The 16,855-nt window shown below is 30.4% G+C and overlaps 1 protein-coding gene across 1 annotated transcript; it reads right to left on the bottom strand.

The window, feature by feature from the left end:
• Positions 1-630: 630 nt before the first annotated feature.
• Positions 631-4,225, bottom strand: LOC112772157 (pentatricopeptide repeat-containing protein At4g37170-like). Its single transcript, XM_025817038.3, has one exon. The coding sequence runs from the start codon at positions 3,481-3,483 to the stop codon at positions 1,480-1,482; it is 2,004 nt and encodes a 667-aa protein (XP_025672823.1). The 5' UTR covers positions 3,484-4,225; the 3' UTR covers positions 631-1,479.
• Between the last annotated feature and the right edge of the window lie 12,630 nt (positions 4,226-16,855).

Below are 16,855 nucleotides of genomic sequence, written 5' to 3' on the forward strand. Positions count from 1 at the left end.
CATTTAATCTGCAAACTAACTCTTTTCGTCTATCTTCCAATTAAGTGATAATAAATATAGCAACCACGTTTAAGGTTGCATTGAGTTAGCATCCTTAAATACCACAAAACATATATGCTTGATTACATTGAAACAGAAACATAAAAACTCAGACATAAATATTATATCTTAATGTTAGTTCATGTCTTTAAAAAGATGAATGAAGCAAGCTAGGTCGTGTATCACATTGAATCATTGTCTCAAAACTCTTTCTGAAAAGTGAAACTAAAGAATACGGAATTTGGAGATTATTATGCTTATGTGATAGGTAGGAAATTCTCTCAAATATGCTCTGAGATCTTGAAACAGTGAGTTGCTGATACATAAATGTATTCATTCCTTTAAGAATAAGCAGCCACCTACGTTTCATTTCATGCAAATCTTGTATTGGATAATTGGAATACGAGACAAAATGGATGCTAATCTTTAATCTTTATCCATAATTCCATATATACCCACGTACCAAAATATTCAGCTTACCTAAACCCATAAGAGAAAAATAAGAAAGAAATGATTCAGCTAACAAATACTATATTAAAAATTATACCTTCCTTTAAAATTGCAGTAAGTACTAAGTAAGGAGAATACCGATGAGATAAAAGATTCTTCTTCTTTCTCTTCTTCTCATACATTCCGTAAAAGGTACAATTCAGTATCTAACAAGTAAAATTATATTTGTAGAAATTAATTTCTATACAGTAAAAGTGACTCTGAGGAGGCACTGCAGTTAAATGCAGTTCACATACTTTCTGTGAAAGAAGAGAGGAAGGAACAAACAATAATATGGTTTCAAAGATTAGAAATTTATGATTTTATTGAAGAATTTATCTGACTTCGGGAATAAGATAAAAGGTTGAAGAATATAACTTCATTTTGTTTTTTAACATGTCCTGAAGTTTCCATGATGATTCTTGCAACTAACATTACTTGGGCCTCATCTCCAAATTCAATTCTTGTTAGAAATCACCATTTATCATCTTCACACTTTTGATGCAAGAGCTTGAACCATTTTCCACCTCAATTACCCTTTGAGGGGCAGAAGCAGAAGGCCTGGCTTTAACTCCCAACAAGGACATCCTCCGGAGGAACATTGCCATAAATAAATTGAGATGCTAATAAGTTACCACTTTCCGATGGAGTTAGAAAATACAGAACCCACAAATAAAGGTCCCTGCCTTGCTGTATTTACATAATTCATAAATGAATGGTACACCTGCGACATATACTCCCCTGAGATCGATCCTATGCAGCATAATTCCATCATTTATTGAACATTTCATACCAAGTTGCAATGCGGCATCCGACAATTTTGCTTGATAGAGGTACCCTTTTGATTGATAGGGATAGAGGAAAAGATGATTGTCAATGCAACCCTTCAAGGCTGTTTTACAGCAAAATCATAGATTGAAGATGCCGATACACTCATTGCTTGGCACGACGTTACCAATAGTCTTGGCATGAGCAGCTTCCATCCTCAAAACAATGAAATCTATTTGAATCTCTCACTATTATTTTTCTTTGAACAATCTTTGATATATATTTCATGGCATTGTGACAATCTACACATGTTCTTAAATTTTTATAAACCTTGATAGGAGTTCCTGGCGGGGTTGAAATGATTCCAAAGGCAACGGCAAGCTTCTCGCTGTGGTAAACGAGGTTTTGCTCTTTCTGCTCCTCCTCCACATCATGTAGCACAAAGTTTATGTCTGGAATATAGCCTTCTTCCTTCATTTTCTTTGAGATTTCTCCTAGGAATGCATGAATATCACATATTTTGGGGTGGGATGTATCTCCTACCAGGAAGGCATGCACCTGTCTCTTGATCTCAATCCAGCTCTTACCCGGCTTCTTCACTATTCCCCTGCTTTCCATACCCTTTCTAACCCTGGCTTCCTCAGCCCACAGACCCGCATTAGCGTAAATATTAGCTAAAGTAATATACGTAGCCGGGTTCTCTGGCTCTATCTCAAATAATGCATTTGCTGCCCTTTCAGCCACTTCAAGGTTCCCATGTATTCTACATCCTCCAAGTAAGGCTGCCCAAAGGAACTTATCAGGCTTTATTGGCATTTTATCAATGATATCCTCTGCCTCTTTAAACCGTCCAGATCGTGCCAATAAATCAATAATACATGCATAATGATCTGCAGTATGCATCAACCCATGCTTCTCCTTTATTGAATGGAAATATTCTAAACCCTTGTCCACTAACCCAGCATGAGTACAAGCAGAAAGAACCCCAACAAAGACAACTTGATCGGGCTTAGTACCTGATTGAAGCAATAATTCAAAGAACCAAAGCGCTTTTTCTGGTTGACCATTTTGAGCATAACCAGCAATAAGAGAAGTCCATGATACCAAATCAGGCCGAGGCATTTGGTTGAACACCCTTCTGGCATTTTCAGTGTTCCCACACTTCGAGTACAAATGAACAAGTGCACTCACGGCATATGAACGCGGGTCATACCCTATGCGCACCATGTAACCGTGAACCTCCTTCCCTAAGTGTTCAGCAGCATGGCCAGCACATGCATTTAAAACTCCAGCAAATGTATACTCGTTTGGCCTAATGCCTGACCTCATCAACTCTCTAAACAAGGAAAATCCCTCTTCCTTTCTTCCATCTTCGAAACATCTATGAATCATGGTAGTCCATGAAACTACATCTTTGTCCGCCATCTTATAAAAAATACCCCTAGCTTCATTCATGCTCGCACATTTGCCATACAAATCCAAAAGTGCACTCCAAACTACCTCATCCGAGTCCAAACCAGTTCGTGTCAAGTAGCCATGAATCTCCTTCCCAAGACGCAAACACGGAATAGCAGCTGAAGCAGCCAGAGCACTGGACAAGGTGAACTTATTCAAATTCGAACTCTCGTGATTCTGCATCCTTCTAAACAACTCCAGCGCTTCCCAAGGACGAGCATGGCTAACATAACCAGATATCGCCGCATTCCATGAAAAGTTATCTCTTTGGGGCATTTCATCAAACAGTTTCCTAGCTTGTTGAAGGCGTCCAATTTTGGCATACCCAGCAATCATGGTGTTCCAAGAGCACAAATCCCTGTGAATCATTTCATCAAACAGCTTCTGGGCATCATCGAGGCTGCCACATTTGGAATACAAATCAAGCAAACGATTTGAGATGGAGATCCCGGGAACAAACTTGGAAGCTTTGGTGTGTGCATGGACCATTTTACCCTCTTGGAGAGCTCGATGGCGAACGCAAGCAGCGATAAGGATGGAGTAAATGCGAGGGGAGGGTCGATGAATTTGGTGGAGCAACTCAATGGCTTCATTGAGACGATTTTGTTGACACAAAACATCAATGGCCTCTTCAAATTCGTTACCCTCGCAACGTTCATTGAATCGAGACTGAGGGAAACTCTGCCTCTTCTGGAATGAAAAGCTCCTCTTGAAATTCCTAAACTTCTGCATCCCTCTTTCCTCAACACCACAGCAAACTGACTTACCAATTTCTTTAGTAGTTTAGTTAGGAGCTTCATTGCCCCTTGCAGCGCTTTCAACACCTCATTGGAAGGCCTCGTCAGCTCTCTAGGAGGGACAAGTTTGAGTTGGTTAGTGTTTAAGTATAAATAGGTGGGTTTCTCTAGGGCAATGTTCGGAAACCGAATTGGTTATCGAACTTTTCTAACTACTGGTTCACTTGTTTGTTAGTTCAACCGATTTAACCGATTCAACCGTAATTCAACCGTAGTTCAATCGAAATAACTATTTTATAACAAAATAATAAATAAAATATAAATAAACCCACTAAAATATTTAATATAACGGTAAAATGTCATCCAAATTAATGGTACTACATCAGCCCCAATGTTATAATCCCGCAGAAGTACGGCGAAACTGCGGCGGAAGCACGGCGAAACAGAGGGCAGTGCGAATCAACGGCGGAACAGAAGGCAGTGCGAAACAAAGGCTGAACAGAGGCGTTGCAACGACGCTGGAGCAGTCCGGACGGCGGCGTCGCAGACGTGACGGCGCGGTGGCTGGACAGAATGAAGACCGGCGATGAGATGGAGGTTGCTACTTCCTCTGTGCTGCGTTCGAAGTGTTTCTGGTCTTCTGGAGTTGAAAGAGAGGCCATACCCCCATAGGCCCATAGAGCTGAGGGAAGTTAGGGTTTCTTTCTTGGTTTTTCTTTCCTTTTTTTTTTTTTTTCCTAATTGGCAAAACCACGTTGTATGAAGCCTTTTCTAAAAAACCGGTCAGGTCCGGTGCAATTCGACCAACCGGCTTTCGGCCGATTTAACGATTTTGAGGCGGTTTTTGAAGATGGCAGTTTTCTTTGTTAATCGAGTCGTTGTTCTCGCCGTTCCTGATTTGACTGACTGGTTCGAATAGGAGAATAGATTCTCTCAATTGTTAAAAAAATGAGAGAATAAAATGTAATTTCTAATCTTTTATTATTTTTTTTAATATTTTTTTATTTCACTTATAAAATTAATGGTAAAAAAAGGATACTTTACTCTCTCAATTGTTAAAAAAAATTGAAAAAATACTTTCTCTTCGAATAAGTTTTCACAACTTTGCTCCAGAGACATAAAATCACAGAGTGAAACTTACCAAAATAGGGGTGAGCACGGGTCGGTTTGGTTCGGGTTTATAGTAAAATTAGAATCGAACCGATCAAAATGTAATTGGTTCGGTTTGGTTCGAATTTGCATTTTTTTGTATATGAATTCGAACCAAACCAAACCAATTAAAAACGAATTGGTTTGGTTCGGGTAATTGGGTACCCGATGAATTTAAAAATTCATAAAAAAAATCAAATTTTTATCTTAAAAATTCAACAAGTACAATAAACATGTAACATCAATAGAAATAATCCAAACATGTTAAACACCAAATACATTAAAAAACTAAACTCATTAAAATCCAAATATATTAATAATGAACAATCATTATCTAATGAAAAAGTTATATATATATATATATATATATATATATATATTTTATTTTTTATTTAATTAATATATAATTGAGTTTGCGGGTTAGTTCGGTTCCGCACCCCAAAAAGACATATTTTAATTATAAAAGCATTTTGGGTCACACCAAATCACTTAAAACATAATCCGAAAACAATGAATAAAAATGACAAATTTAAATCTAAAAAATATGTCTCGGAGTTTAGATCATATTTTGGACTAAGTCAAATTTTAAACACTTTTACTAAATAATAGTTAAATAGTTCCAAACAATGGTGATTCTTCACATAAAATATAAATAGATCAACTCACAGCTTTAACATCATGCGTTAACAATTACTATTTATCATTCACATAAAAATTTATAGACGGACTAATTAATCTAATAGAAAGAAATAATTTGTCATTTTTTATTAACAGGGGATGAATTGTCTATTTTTTAAATGGTTAGAAGTCAGATATGGAGAGAAAAATACTCAATTTTAGTCCTTGAACTTATACTATACATAAGTCTTAATTTAATTTCTAAAGTATCAATTACCTTTATTTAGTCCTCAAACTTTATAAATATGATTCATGTTAATCCTTGAATTTTGGGCTATTTGAGCGTGCATCATTTTACAAGTTTCAACATGATATTTAATTGTCTGTATCGATGTTCTATTAATGTGTGTCGAAAATTGTCTCATGAACTAATATGAGTCATATTTATAAAATTTGAGACTGAATAAAAACAGTTAAAATTTTAAAGACTAAATTGAGACTCGTATATAAATTTAAAGACCAAAATTGAGTGTTAATTCAATATGGTATTTACTCTTGTAAAATTAACTCTTAATCGGTTTAGTGTTTTAGACTTTTATTTTTATTTTTGGACCTTTTTAAAGTGGTTATTTTGGGAAATGGAGAAATAAATTCTTTAAAATTAAGTTATACCTTTTATGTGAAAATTAATTTTAAAATAGCTATAATAGAAAATTAAATTGTACTATTATGTTATTAAGATTGTTTATATACACTTCTTAATTATTAAATTATGATTAATTTTATATTGTTTTCATGTGATTTAGCACACCTTTTAATTTGTATATATTTTTTTATGAAATGATTTTACTGCGGTAACTGCAGATTGTATTATTTACACTAGCTAGTTTGTAGGTGCTGTTAGTCTATGATATAGCGTTAACCTCTCTAAGAACGAAGTTGAGTTACTTTTGTCGGAAAAGGATTCTAGTTAACTTGTTGAAAAGCATAACAGAATTACAAAACGAATAGCCAAATGAAGGCTTTTTTTTTTATTTAAATAATTATTTAAAATTATTTAATTATCAAAATACGTACGAATAAAAAGGAGATGAAAATACACATGGCCATTTTCACTTCAAGCGTCCGCAAAATGAAATTGCCTACCACCTCAGCCTAGGCGCCTGCGAAAATAGAGGCCAATGCATCAGACACTGGTGCCTGCGAATTGAACCCGCCATGTCCAATTCTCTTTTCTGAAGGCGCACACAAATTCTGGATATATTTGGATACTGTTGTTATTGTTAGAGATGGATGCTTATTATTGATACATAAAGATAATACTTATATTGACAAGATTTTAGACATAAGAAAGATTCTATTTATTTTTTCTGTAAATTTGATTGATTGGTTTACCGAGGAATTTGTCCTTTGAGCGCCAATCATAATTTGGTTAGGACCATCATAATAAAAATGATAGAATAACCTAAAAGAAAATAAATGTTATGAGAGTGAAAAAAAATAAAAAAGAAGTATAAGTTATAATAATAAAGCATGTAAGAAGTAAAAACAAAAGAATTAGGAAGTAATTTAATTAGATAAGTAATAAATAAATTATGTCAATTAATTATTTAAACTCACGTGACATGATTAATATTAAAAAATTAAAAAATTAAAAATATATTTGGTCACCTTGGATTTTTCTGTTTTAATATATACTTACGGCTCAGCATGTTCAGCTGTTTTTTTATTATTTTTAAAAAATTAATTTATTTTTTGTTAATATATTATTCGCTCTTCAAATTTATTAGATAAATATGTTTTTTATTTTAATGTTGGCGTGACTTTATTTATATCATATATTATATTAAAATTAAAATTATTATAAACCAAAATATAACACAAAAAATAATGATAATAACATTATTCTAATTTAAAAAGAGTATATATAAACCAAAATGCATGTTAGTTATTTACAAAAGATAATTTTTACTTAAATGTCATAGATATTTATATTTGTCTTCATCTTTTTTAAGTGGTAGGCCAAAATATGAATCTAAATACGAAGATGTCTTCATTTTTTTATAAATAGTGAAAAAATAGAATAAATGAGAATGCTTATTTTTTTGTTTTTAAATATCAAAATATAAGAATAATTAATAAATAAAATAGGAGAGTATAAAAATTGTGTATTTGGACAAAACTTTTAGTAATTCATCATACATCTTCTTTTCAATAACTTCTTTAGTCTTGAAAAACGGTCAGATTTATTGACCATAAAAATAAATATATAAGCGCTTCAAGATTATTCAATTAAAAATTATGTGTAACAAAAATTAAAATAAAAATTTAAAAATATTATTTACAAATTAATTATTTATAAACGTTATTAAGTTTAATTATTTATTTTTAATTAGTATTTAATTTGAAACCGAGATAAAAATTTATATTCAAAACACTCTATCTTCATGCATAATTTCAATTTTTAAAAAATATTTTATTTTTCTTTTTAATTTTATATTTAATTTTTTAAATTATCTTTAATTTTATTATATTTTCAAAATTATTAATTTATATTATTATTATTATATCCCTTACAATATCAAACACTATTCTTTCTCTCACTATTATTCTCTATATACATACACGTCATTGTCTCATCGCCATTATTATTATTATTATTATTATTATTATTATTATTATTATTATTATTATTACCTTGTTTTCCTTTCTTGTTTTTTCCTTCTCTTTCCATTTTCAATTCACCTGATCGTCCGTAATTAATTATTACCAAGTATTATTATCGCAAGTTCGCAACTTTTAATCTTGTCTATCACTTTGATTTATAACCATCTATTATGTTAACTTTTATGAATTGTTGAAGTTTCGCTAAAAAAAAAGTAAGACATAAAGCATTTAAATTTTTTACTCAAATTATCAAATTAACTTTTAGAATGTATAAAATTTATAAATTTAAATTAAATAGGATATTAAACAAATTTATTATGTTGTTATTATGCATAAAAAATTAAAATAAAAATTTAGAAACATTATTTACAAATTAACTATTTATAAATGTTATTAAGTTTAATTATTTATTTTTAATAGTATTTAATTTGAAGTCAAAATAAAAATTTATATTCAAAGGACTCTTTATCTTCATGTATAATTTCAATTGATAAAAAATATTTTATTTTTCTTTTTTAATTTTATATTTAATTTTTTAAATTTTCTTTAATTTCATTATTTTTCAAAATTATTAATTTATAACTTTTATTATATCCCCTTACTATATCAAACATTATTCTTTCTCTTATTATTATTATTTTCTCTACACATATCTGTCATTGTCTAGTCGCCATTATTATATTACTTTGTTCTTTCTAGTTTTTTTTCTTCTCCTTCCACCTTCTCTTCACCCACCGTAATTAATTATCACTAAGTATTTATATGTTATATCTTTTATAAGTTAATCAAATAATCAGTGTCATATACCAAACAAATGATATTATAGAAGTTAAAATAAATTATATTTTTGTAATATAATTTATTTATTTTAGTTTAATTTAAAAATAAATATTCATGTACTCAAATTTTAAATATAATATTCTGTATAATTAATAATTTAAAAATTAAAAAAATAATATTATCCCATATGAAGTAATTTAAAAAAGAAAAAAATGAATTTAACAAAATATTAGACTTTTTCAATTCATCATTGATAGGTACAGACATATTTAAAAAAAAATAAAGAATACATCTGAGATGAAAAAAAATAGTTCTTCCTTGGTAAGAGAAAGAGATAGAACACTATCTTTGTACGTGAAATATTTGAGACAAATTAAAAAGGTAAAAGGATGATTAAAATATTAATTGGGTAAGTAAATTAAAGAGAAAAAAATATAGGTGGAAGTTATACGTGAATGTAGTAACTACAGTAAAATTAAATGAAATTTGTAAAGATGGATGTGATGAAATCGATGGTATTAAAGGTAAAAAAATAATAATAGCAAGAGAAATATAACAAAGTGTATTAAAGAGGTAAAAAAAAAACAGTAGAATAGATGAAATTATAAAAAAAAATAAAAAAGATATATTTTTTATGATTATAAAAAAAATTCTAATAGAATAATTAGAACAAGGCTAAATTACCATCAGAGTACAGTACTCACAGACATACTCAAAAATTCAAAATAACACTATACAAAGTACAAACAAAGACTAACATAAAATTAAACAAAATATAATTTAAATAAATATAATTTAAATAAAGTAACCGTAAAATATTTTTAAATTATGTTAGTAAGGTTAAAATAGTAAATAGAAAATTGGACACCAAACCCCATATTTTGATATTATATATTGTTATAGATATATATATAGCAACAAACTTTGATATTTACAAAAAAAAAAAAAAAAAAACATAATTTTGTGTTACTTATATGATTTATGTAAGATTTAATAGTTTGAATTAAAAGCAAAAAGTCACATCAATTTAATTAATAATTATGTACACTAATAATAATTTTGATTGTCTATATAAATTCAAATTTATTTGCTTTTGATCTATAATTAGAATTAACGTATAAAATTTGATTGAATTAAAATTTACACTACTTAGTCTACTTTTTATTTATAATATATTAAAATTGGATTTTTTTTTTCTTAACTAATAAAAGTGGAGTTAAACTCCAAAGTAGTCCCTGAAATTCACGAAATGGATTGATTTAGTCCCTGACTTCCCAATTGCACTATTTATGTCTTCGAAATTAGAAAAAATGCACCAAGTTGGTCCCTCTCAAATTTTCTGTTCATCTGACTTCCCAGCGGGAGTGACCTGGCAAATGATTACCATGCTGGATAATGGGAAACGTCGTCGTATTAGGTTTTGGCACTAAACTCATAACAAGACGACGCCGTTTCAAGTAGGAAGGAGTTACAAAACGTTCAAACCCCCCATATTCAAAGTTCATCTTCTTCATCTTCTTTGAACTGAAAGCTCCAAAACCCTGGCATTCGAGAGTCTTGGCGAGGGTTTTCGGGGTGAAGCAATTTCAAGTTCAGAGGAACTTGATCATCGTTGGCTCAAAATCAGTGAAGGAAGGAGCAAAGCTTCTGCGTAAAATCCCCTATCACAAAGGTAGGCATGCAGTATATAAAATATTATTGTTTTATTTTCTATAGTGTTAAGGTATCCATCATTATGAATTTTACTTGGAAATTTGGTGTAGATTGATGAAAAACCAACTATACTATATTATTAGCTAGGGTCTTTTGCACCAGGTGGTGTGGGTAAGGGTTTTCAGAATGTTCTGTTTTCAAACAGAAAATAAGGGTATTTCTATAATGTCAATGAAGTAGCTGTTTATAAGCAATTTTGGATTATGTTCTGTTGTAGTTTGCTAATTATATACATTAGATAAAATGTTATAGTTTTTTTTGGTGCAGATGAAAAAAATACTGGATATCATGTTCCATCATGGTGGAACATTTAAGAAGAACGTTGATGAAAGATTGGTTTACTCACCTGACAATAGAAGTTGCTTACGAGATTTAGATGAGGATACACTTGATGTTTTTTTGTCAGAAACTATTTCAAGGAGTTAGAATATGACATGGTAGTTGAATGCTGGTGGCTGGTTTTGGATAGGATGAGGATGATACACTTGATGTTTTCTTCATCGGAAAACTTCCTCCTGTTATTCAGAGCTGGTTAGAAAAGGTTAGGAAAGAATCAAAGAACTGGGTTCTCATATGGACTGGAGATGAAGACTATGAAAAGTTTGAGGTCCATGGACACCCAACAAACATAGTTGTCGATCTAGGCAAAAGACTTTGCACCTACCAGTTCTGGATGTTAACAGGTTATATTTTTTACATTTACAATAACTTTATTTTTAGTTGAATTATTACCTGAGTTGGTCTGGAGTTGAACTGACTTTTGATTAATTTACTGTAGGCATACCCTGTGTTTATGCCTGTGTTGCTCTTGCACGGATGAATAAGAGACCAGAAGATTTTTGTCACCCCTTGCTCACAATGAAATCATACAAGGAGACCTATGAACATCACATCAATCCTCTCTCAAGCAAATCTATGTGGAAAAAATCAGTCTACAATCAGTGACAAGCTCCTAACATTAAACAAAAACCAAAAAAACTCACGATCAAAAGAAGAAAGGACACTGATGAGGGTACCAATGGAAATAAGAAAGTTAAGCAAACTATTATTCTAAAGAGACAGTTGAAGCCATTCACATGCACATATTGTAGAGTAAAGGGCCACACTAAGAGAGGATGTAAACAGAAGAGAACTGATGAGGTTGCTGCTGCTCTTGCAGGTGCAGGCGTGCAACGACTCCTGTGGCAGCTTCAAAGGCTAAAGCTACTCCTACTGGGAGTACACCTGCAACTGAAGCAAGCAACACTACCAACGAGGTACCACAAGTAGCTGAAGCTTCTTCTGGTGCAAGTGTTACAGACACCCACCCTTCCACCACCAGTAGCTGCACCCCAAGCTATAGAAGTTGAGTTATCCCAACCAAACTATGGTGGAACACAAGATGAGGTAAAACTATCCAAAACCTTTGTTTTTTACTTCTTTGTCATAACTCTCCTGTTCACATTAACTCACACTAATTTTCACACTTTATTCAAGCACCACCACCACCAACAACAAAAAGGCCACATAAATTACCAACTAAAAGGAGGAACTCACCCCACCAGTAACTGCTTCTGTTGATCCCATGCAAGGAGCAAGTGCAGTAGCATCTTTTAGATTGGCAAATATTATTAAATTTGTTCCAACACCACATTTCAAGACACCAAGAAAGAAAAACACTTGATATTAGATGTACTAGCTGCTGATTTTGGATTATATATGGGATTTGGGTATTGGTTGTTTTTTTTTTGTTAGTTCCATCAAGAATAGCACATAACCAAAATGTATGGTTTATTTTTTTTTTTGTAGTAAATACTTTACAAGAGTTTAAACTTAAAGATCTTCTTGTTTCAGTTTCTGGTGGTTGTATTATGTTATTTATCATTATGTGGTCTATTGACAGTGTGTTTGTTTGACAATGTGTTATTTATAATCAAAAACTGCTATTATCAATTTACTTGTTCTATTCATTCAGTTTGAATTTTATTTTTGTAAAATCTTTCTACACATAACACACCAATAAACTAAAGAGTTCCCATACATTCATTAACAAATACTTTCAAACACAGTTCTTACATTTTTACCATCACAACTAAAACAACTAAAAACAACAACTAACAGGAAGAAAACCAGCAATTCTAACACTTGTATTATATATTTCTGGGTCTTTAATTCAGTCTCTAAATTGCCGATCCTCAAAGCAAGACTGACGCTCACGTCTTCATTGTTGTATGCTGCAGCGTCTTCCAAATTTCCACTATCATCTTCAACAATGTCTGCCCATTGAAAAAAACCACACCATCTTTTTCCACTACTCTGTGAATAGCAAATTCAGGAGTTAGAATAAAAATACTCAACAACAAATCTTAAGGAAATACTCACATTGTAATTCGGGCATCCAAAGAAAGGCTTATTTGGGTGGGTATCCATTCCAGACCATCGAAGCACAGGACGTTTCCCACACCCACACTGCTCTGGCACTTGCGAGGCTCTGCTCCTACTTGGCATCCTTGTCATTGATCGCATAGAACTTCCATCTCCTTCATTTGCACGTCCAACCATCTTCCAACCAGCAGAACAACGGCAACGAAAATAAGCAGGGAAGAAAAAGAAGAAGTGGTGTGCTACTTTTGCAATTAGGGTTAAAAAGGGGATCAGGGACCAAATTGGGTTATACACTTTTAATTGCCACATCATGTAACCGTTAGATACTCCAGCGTGGCAATCATTTGCTAGGTCACTCCCACCGGAAAACCAGATAAACGGAAAATTCGAGAGGAACCAACTTGGTGCATTTTTTTCAATCTCGGGGGCATAAATAATGCAATTGAGAAGTCGGGGAATAAATCAGTGCATTTCGTGAATTTCAGGGACTACTTTGGGGTTTAACTCAATGAAAGTGAGGTGTCAATTTCTCATGAATTATTTTTCCTCCAAAATGAAAGCACTATTCTTTTCTCTAAATTTATTTTAGAAAAATATCTTTATTATAATTATATTACAATTAAAATTTAATGAATAATGCATGATTATACTAATTTAGAAAAATATCTTTATTATAATTATATAAAATCAATATTTAATATATTATCAACTAATAAAAGTGAAGTTTCAATTCCACAAGAATTCATTTTTCTTCCAAAATGAAAGCACTATTCTCTTTTTTAAATTTAGTTTAGAAAAATATCTTTATTATAATTATATTACAATATTACAATTAGCATTTAATGAATAATTCATAATTATAATAATTTAGAAAAATATCTTTATTATAATTATATAAAATTAGTATTTAATACATTATTAAACTAATTATCAATCGAGAATAATTTTAATCATTTTAATTATATTGATACAATTCTAATTCTCATTCATTATGCAATAATTTTATTTGTGGCAAGTTGTTATGTTAATGGTGACCCATTTATAATAATAATAATAATAATAATAATAATAATAATAATAAATAATTAAATGCTAAAATAATTGCCAAACATTATGTACCTAGCCTCAATTAGTTAACAAAATTAATTTTAGTTGCTATGTTTTATTTTCTATATAATTATATCAATTGTCAACCATTATACATCAAATTAGCATTTAATACAAAATTATGTTAATTGTCAATAATTTTTTTATAATTATACATCAAATTAGCATTTAATACATAATTTTGTTAATTATCAATAATTTTAATTTTCAATCATTGTAATATAATTTTAAATTAATTGTAATTTTTTGACAAGTTGATACTGATATCTACCTTAAAAAATTAAAATAAAAATCTATGATTCTAATCATAATAAAAAAATGTATATAATATGATAATAACTTATTCAATCACGGCAAATATATGATGTATAACGTAAATAATAAAAAATTAACTTAATAATAACTAATTTATATAATTATTTTTGTTCTAATAAATGTTATATATAGTATTTTTTTTCTTGTGGTTCATGTATCTAGATCTGAGAGTCAACTCATTTTTTAATTTATTATTCTTTCTTGACTACTTTATAGAATAAGAATGTATTCTTCATTTTTCATTGAAGTTGATCTTTTAAGGTATAATTTATAATGACTTATAATATTTTTTATATACTCATTCTATTATATTATTCTTTTGATAATTCAATGATTGTTCTTACTCCAACTTATATTCTTTTCGTCTAATATTCCAGTGTGATTATCTTTTGCTGCAATTGTTTACAATACACCACATCCATCAAATACCATCTCAAGTTGTATTCACTGATTCGGGTCCTAATTACATAGATGTAAGCATCCAACGAAGGGGCATTAAACTCTATTTTACCGAAGGGTGGTTGGATCTACTCACATATTATGACCAACCTAATGGAATGTGGATAAAGTTAGTTTTCTTGGGAGGAGCTCGATTTTTTATTGAGGAATTATTTTCGCGGAACTTTGTAGGCCAAGTTCAAGTTCTATCCCCTCTATGCTTTCTACGTCTAACCAAATATCTTCGAAGTGGAGCACATAATGAGATTGAATTTTCTCAATTTAAATTCAGTTTTGGTAAATTCGTGTCAAACTCAGAGATGCAATTTTAACGATGGGTAATATATACAAATTTTCTTATTTTAAACTTTTTGTAATTAAAATAATTTTATAACATATGGTGATTTTTTTTTTCAGAAATTACCAGCCTTCTTTTGCATCAATGCAATGCCATTGAGGGGAATAAATGTTAGTTTAGTTTCTCGGTGTGGCAATTCTATACCTTACCGCATTGCATGAATAGCGGATGATGAAGCTTATTTAACAAAGGGATGGTTTGAATTTGCACGAATTTTAAATATTCGAACTTATAATGTTGTTTTAGTTGGTTGTCGTTACGAGAATGACTCTAATCTATATGTGTCTAATGACTAGAATAGATTAAATATTATTTAAATAATTTAATTCTAATATTGGTATTTGATTAAATTAATTTTAAAAAAATTTAAATTGTTGCCTCAATTTATATATTACGACTATTTTTCTTGGATATGTTATTTTTAAATTTTTTAATATAAAATTTCTTTTTTTTTCGATTTTTAAGTTTATTTTTTTTTTTGGATATATGTATCACCTTTTTTCTTTTTTGTATTTCAAATTAGTAATTCAATTATAACGAGAAGTGGAGTAAACACCCAATTCGGTCCTTGTCCATTTTCACGAAGGACAAAGCGATCCTTGTCCAAAAAAAAAAAAGGGACACTTCGACCCTCAACCTTTTTATTTTGGGACAATACGGTCCCTCTGTTAAAAAATTCATTAATTAATAATAAAAATTAGTTTTGTGGGGGTTTTATTTGTATTTTGTGGGGGTTTTAAACTTCCACAAAAATCTTTTTAATAATATAACCAATTACTACCATTACTATCATTATCTTTTTCATCCTCATTATTATCATTCCTACCTCTATTATTTTTATTGTGTAACCAAATTTTATGATCATCATTATCTCCTCTACCGTCATCATTACCAATACCAATATTAATAACTTTGTTTTTAAACGATTCCTTCATCAATGGTGGTTAAGTGAAAAAAAAATTATTGATAAAAATGATACTACAAAAAAAAGTAATTATAGTACAATACCTTTTAAAGGAAAAAAATAACATCAAATAAGAAATGAAAGAAGAGAACTTTAATGTTGATAATATTGGTATTGGTGATGATGATGGTAGAGGAGATAATGATGATGATAAAATATGGTTACACAAATAAAAATAATAGAGGTAGGAGTGATAATAATGAGGATGAAAAAGATAATGATAGTAGTGATAGTAATTGATTATATTGTTGAAAAGGTTTTTGTGGAGGTTTAAAACCCGCACAAAAGACAAAATACAAATAAAACCCCTACAAAACTAATTTTTATTATTATTTAATAATTTTTTTAATAGAGGGACCGTATTGTCCCAAAATAAAAAGGTTGAGGGTCGAAGTGTCCATTTTTTTTGGACAGGGATCGCTTTGTCCTTCATGAAAATGGACAAGGACCAAATTGGGTCTTTACTCCGAGAAGTGTAATTCATCAATAGATTAGAGTGATTAAAAGTTTAATTATATTATATGGCCATAAGATTAATTAATTAAGATTAAGACACGATAAAAGAAAAATAGTCACAATACGTGATTTTGCTTTTCTTGCTAACATATGAAGATACGTGAAAGAAAAGAAAAATTAAAACATCACTATTTAAAAAAAAATGTTAAGAATATACATGGATATAAAAAAGAGTAAAGTATCGTTTTTGTCTTCAACGTTTGGGGTAAGTCTCAAAGTTGTCCCTAACATTTGAATCGTCCTATTTAAGTCCCTAACGTTTTAAAATTGACTCAATGTTGTCCTACCGTTAGAAATATGTTAACGAAATTGACGGTAGGACAAAATTGAAACGACTTTGAAACGTTAGGGACTTAAATAGGACGAACACGTTGGAGA

The sequence above is a fragment of the Arachis hypogaea genome, chromosome 18 (assembly GCF_003086295.3).
Source record: "Arachis hypogaea cultivar Tifrunner chromosome 18, arahy.Tifrunner.gnm2.J5K5, whole genome shotgun sequence".
NCBI classification, from domain to species: Eukaryota; Viridiplantae; Streptophyta; class Magnoliopsida; order Fabales; family Fabaceae; genus Arachis; species Arachis hypogaea.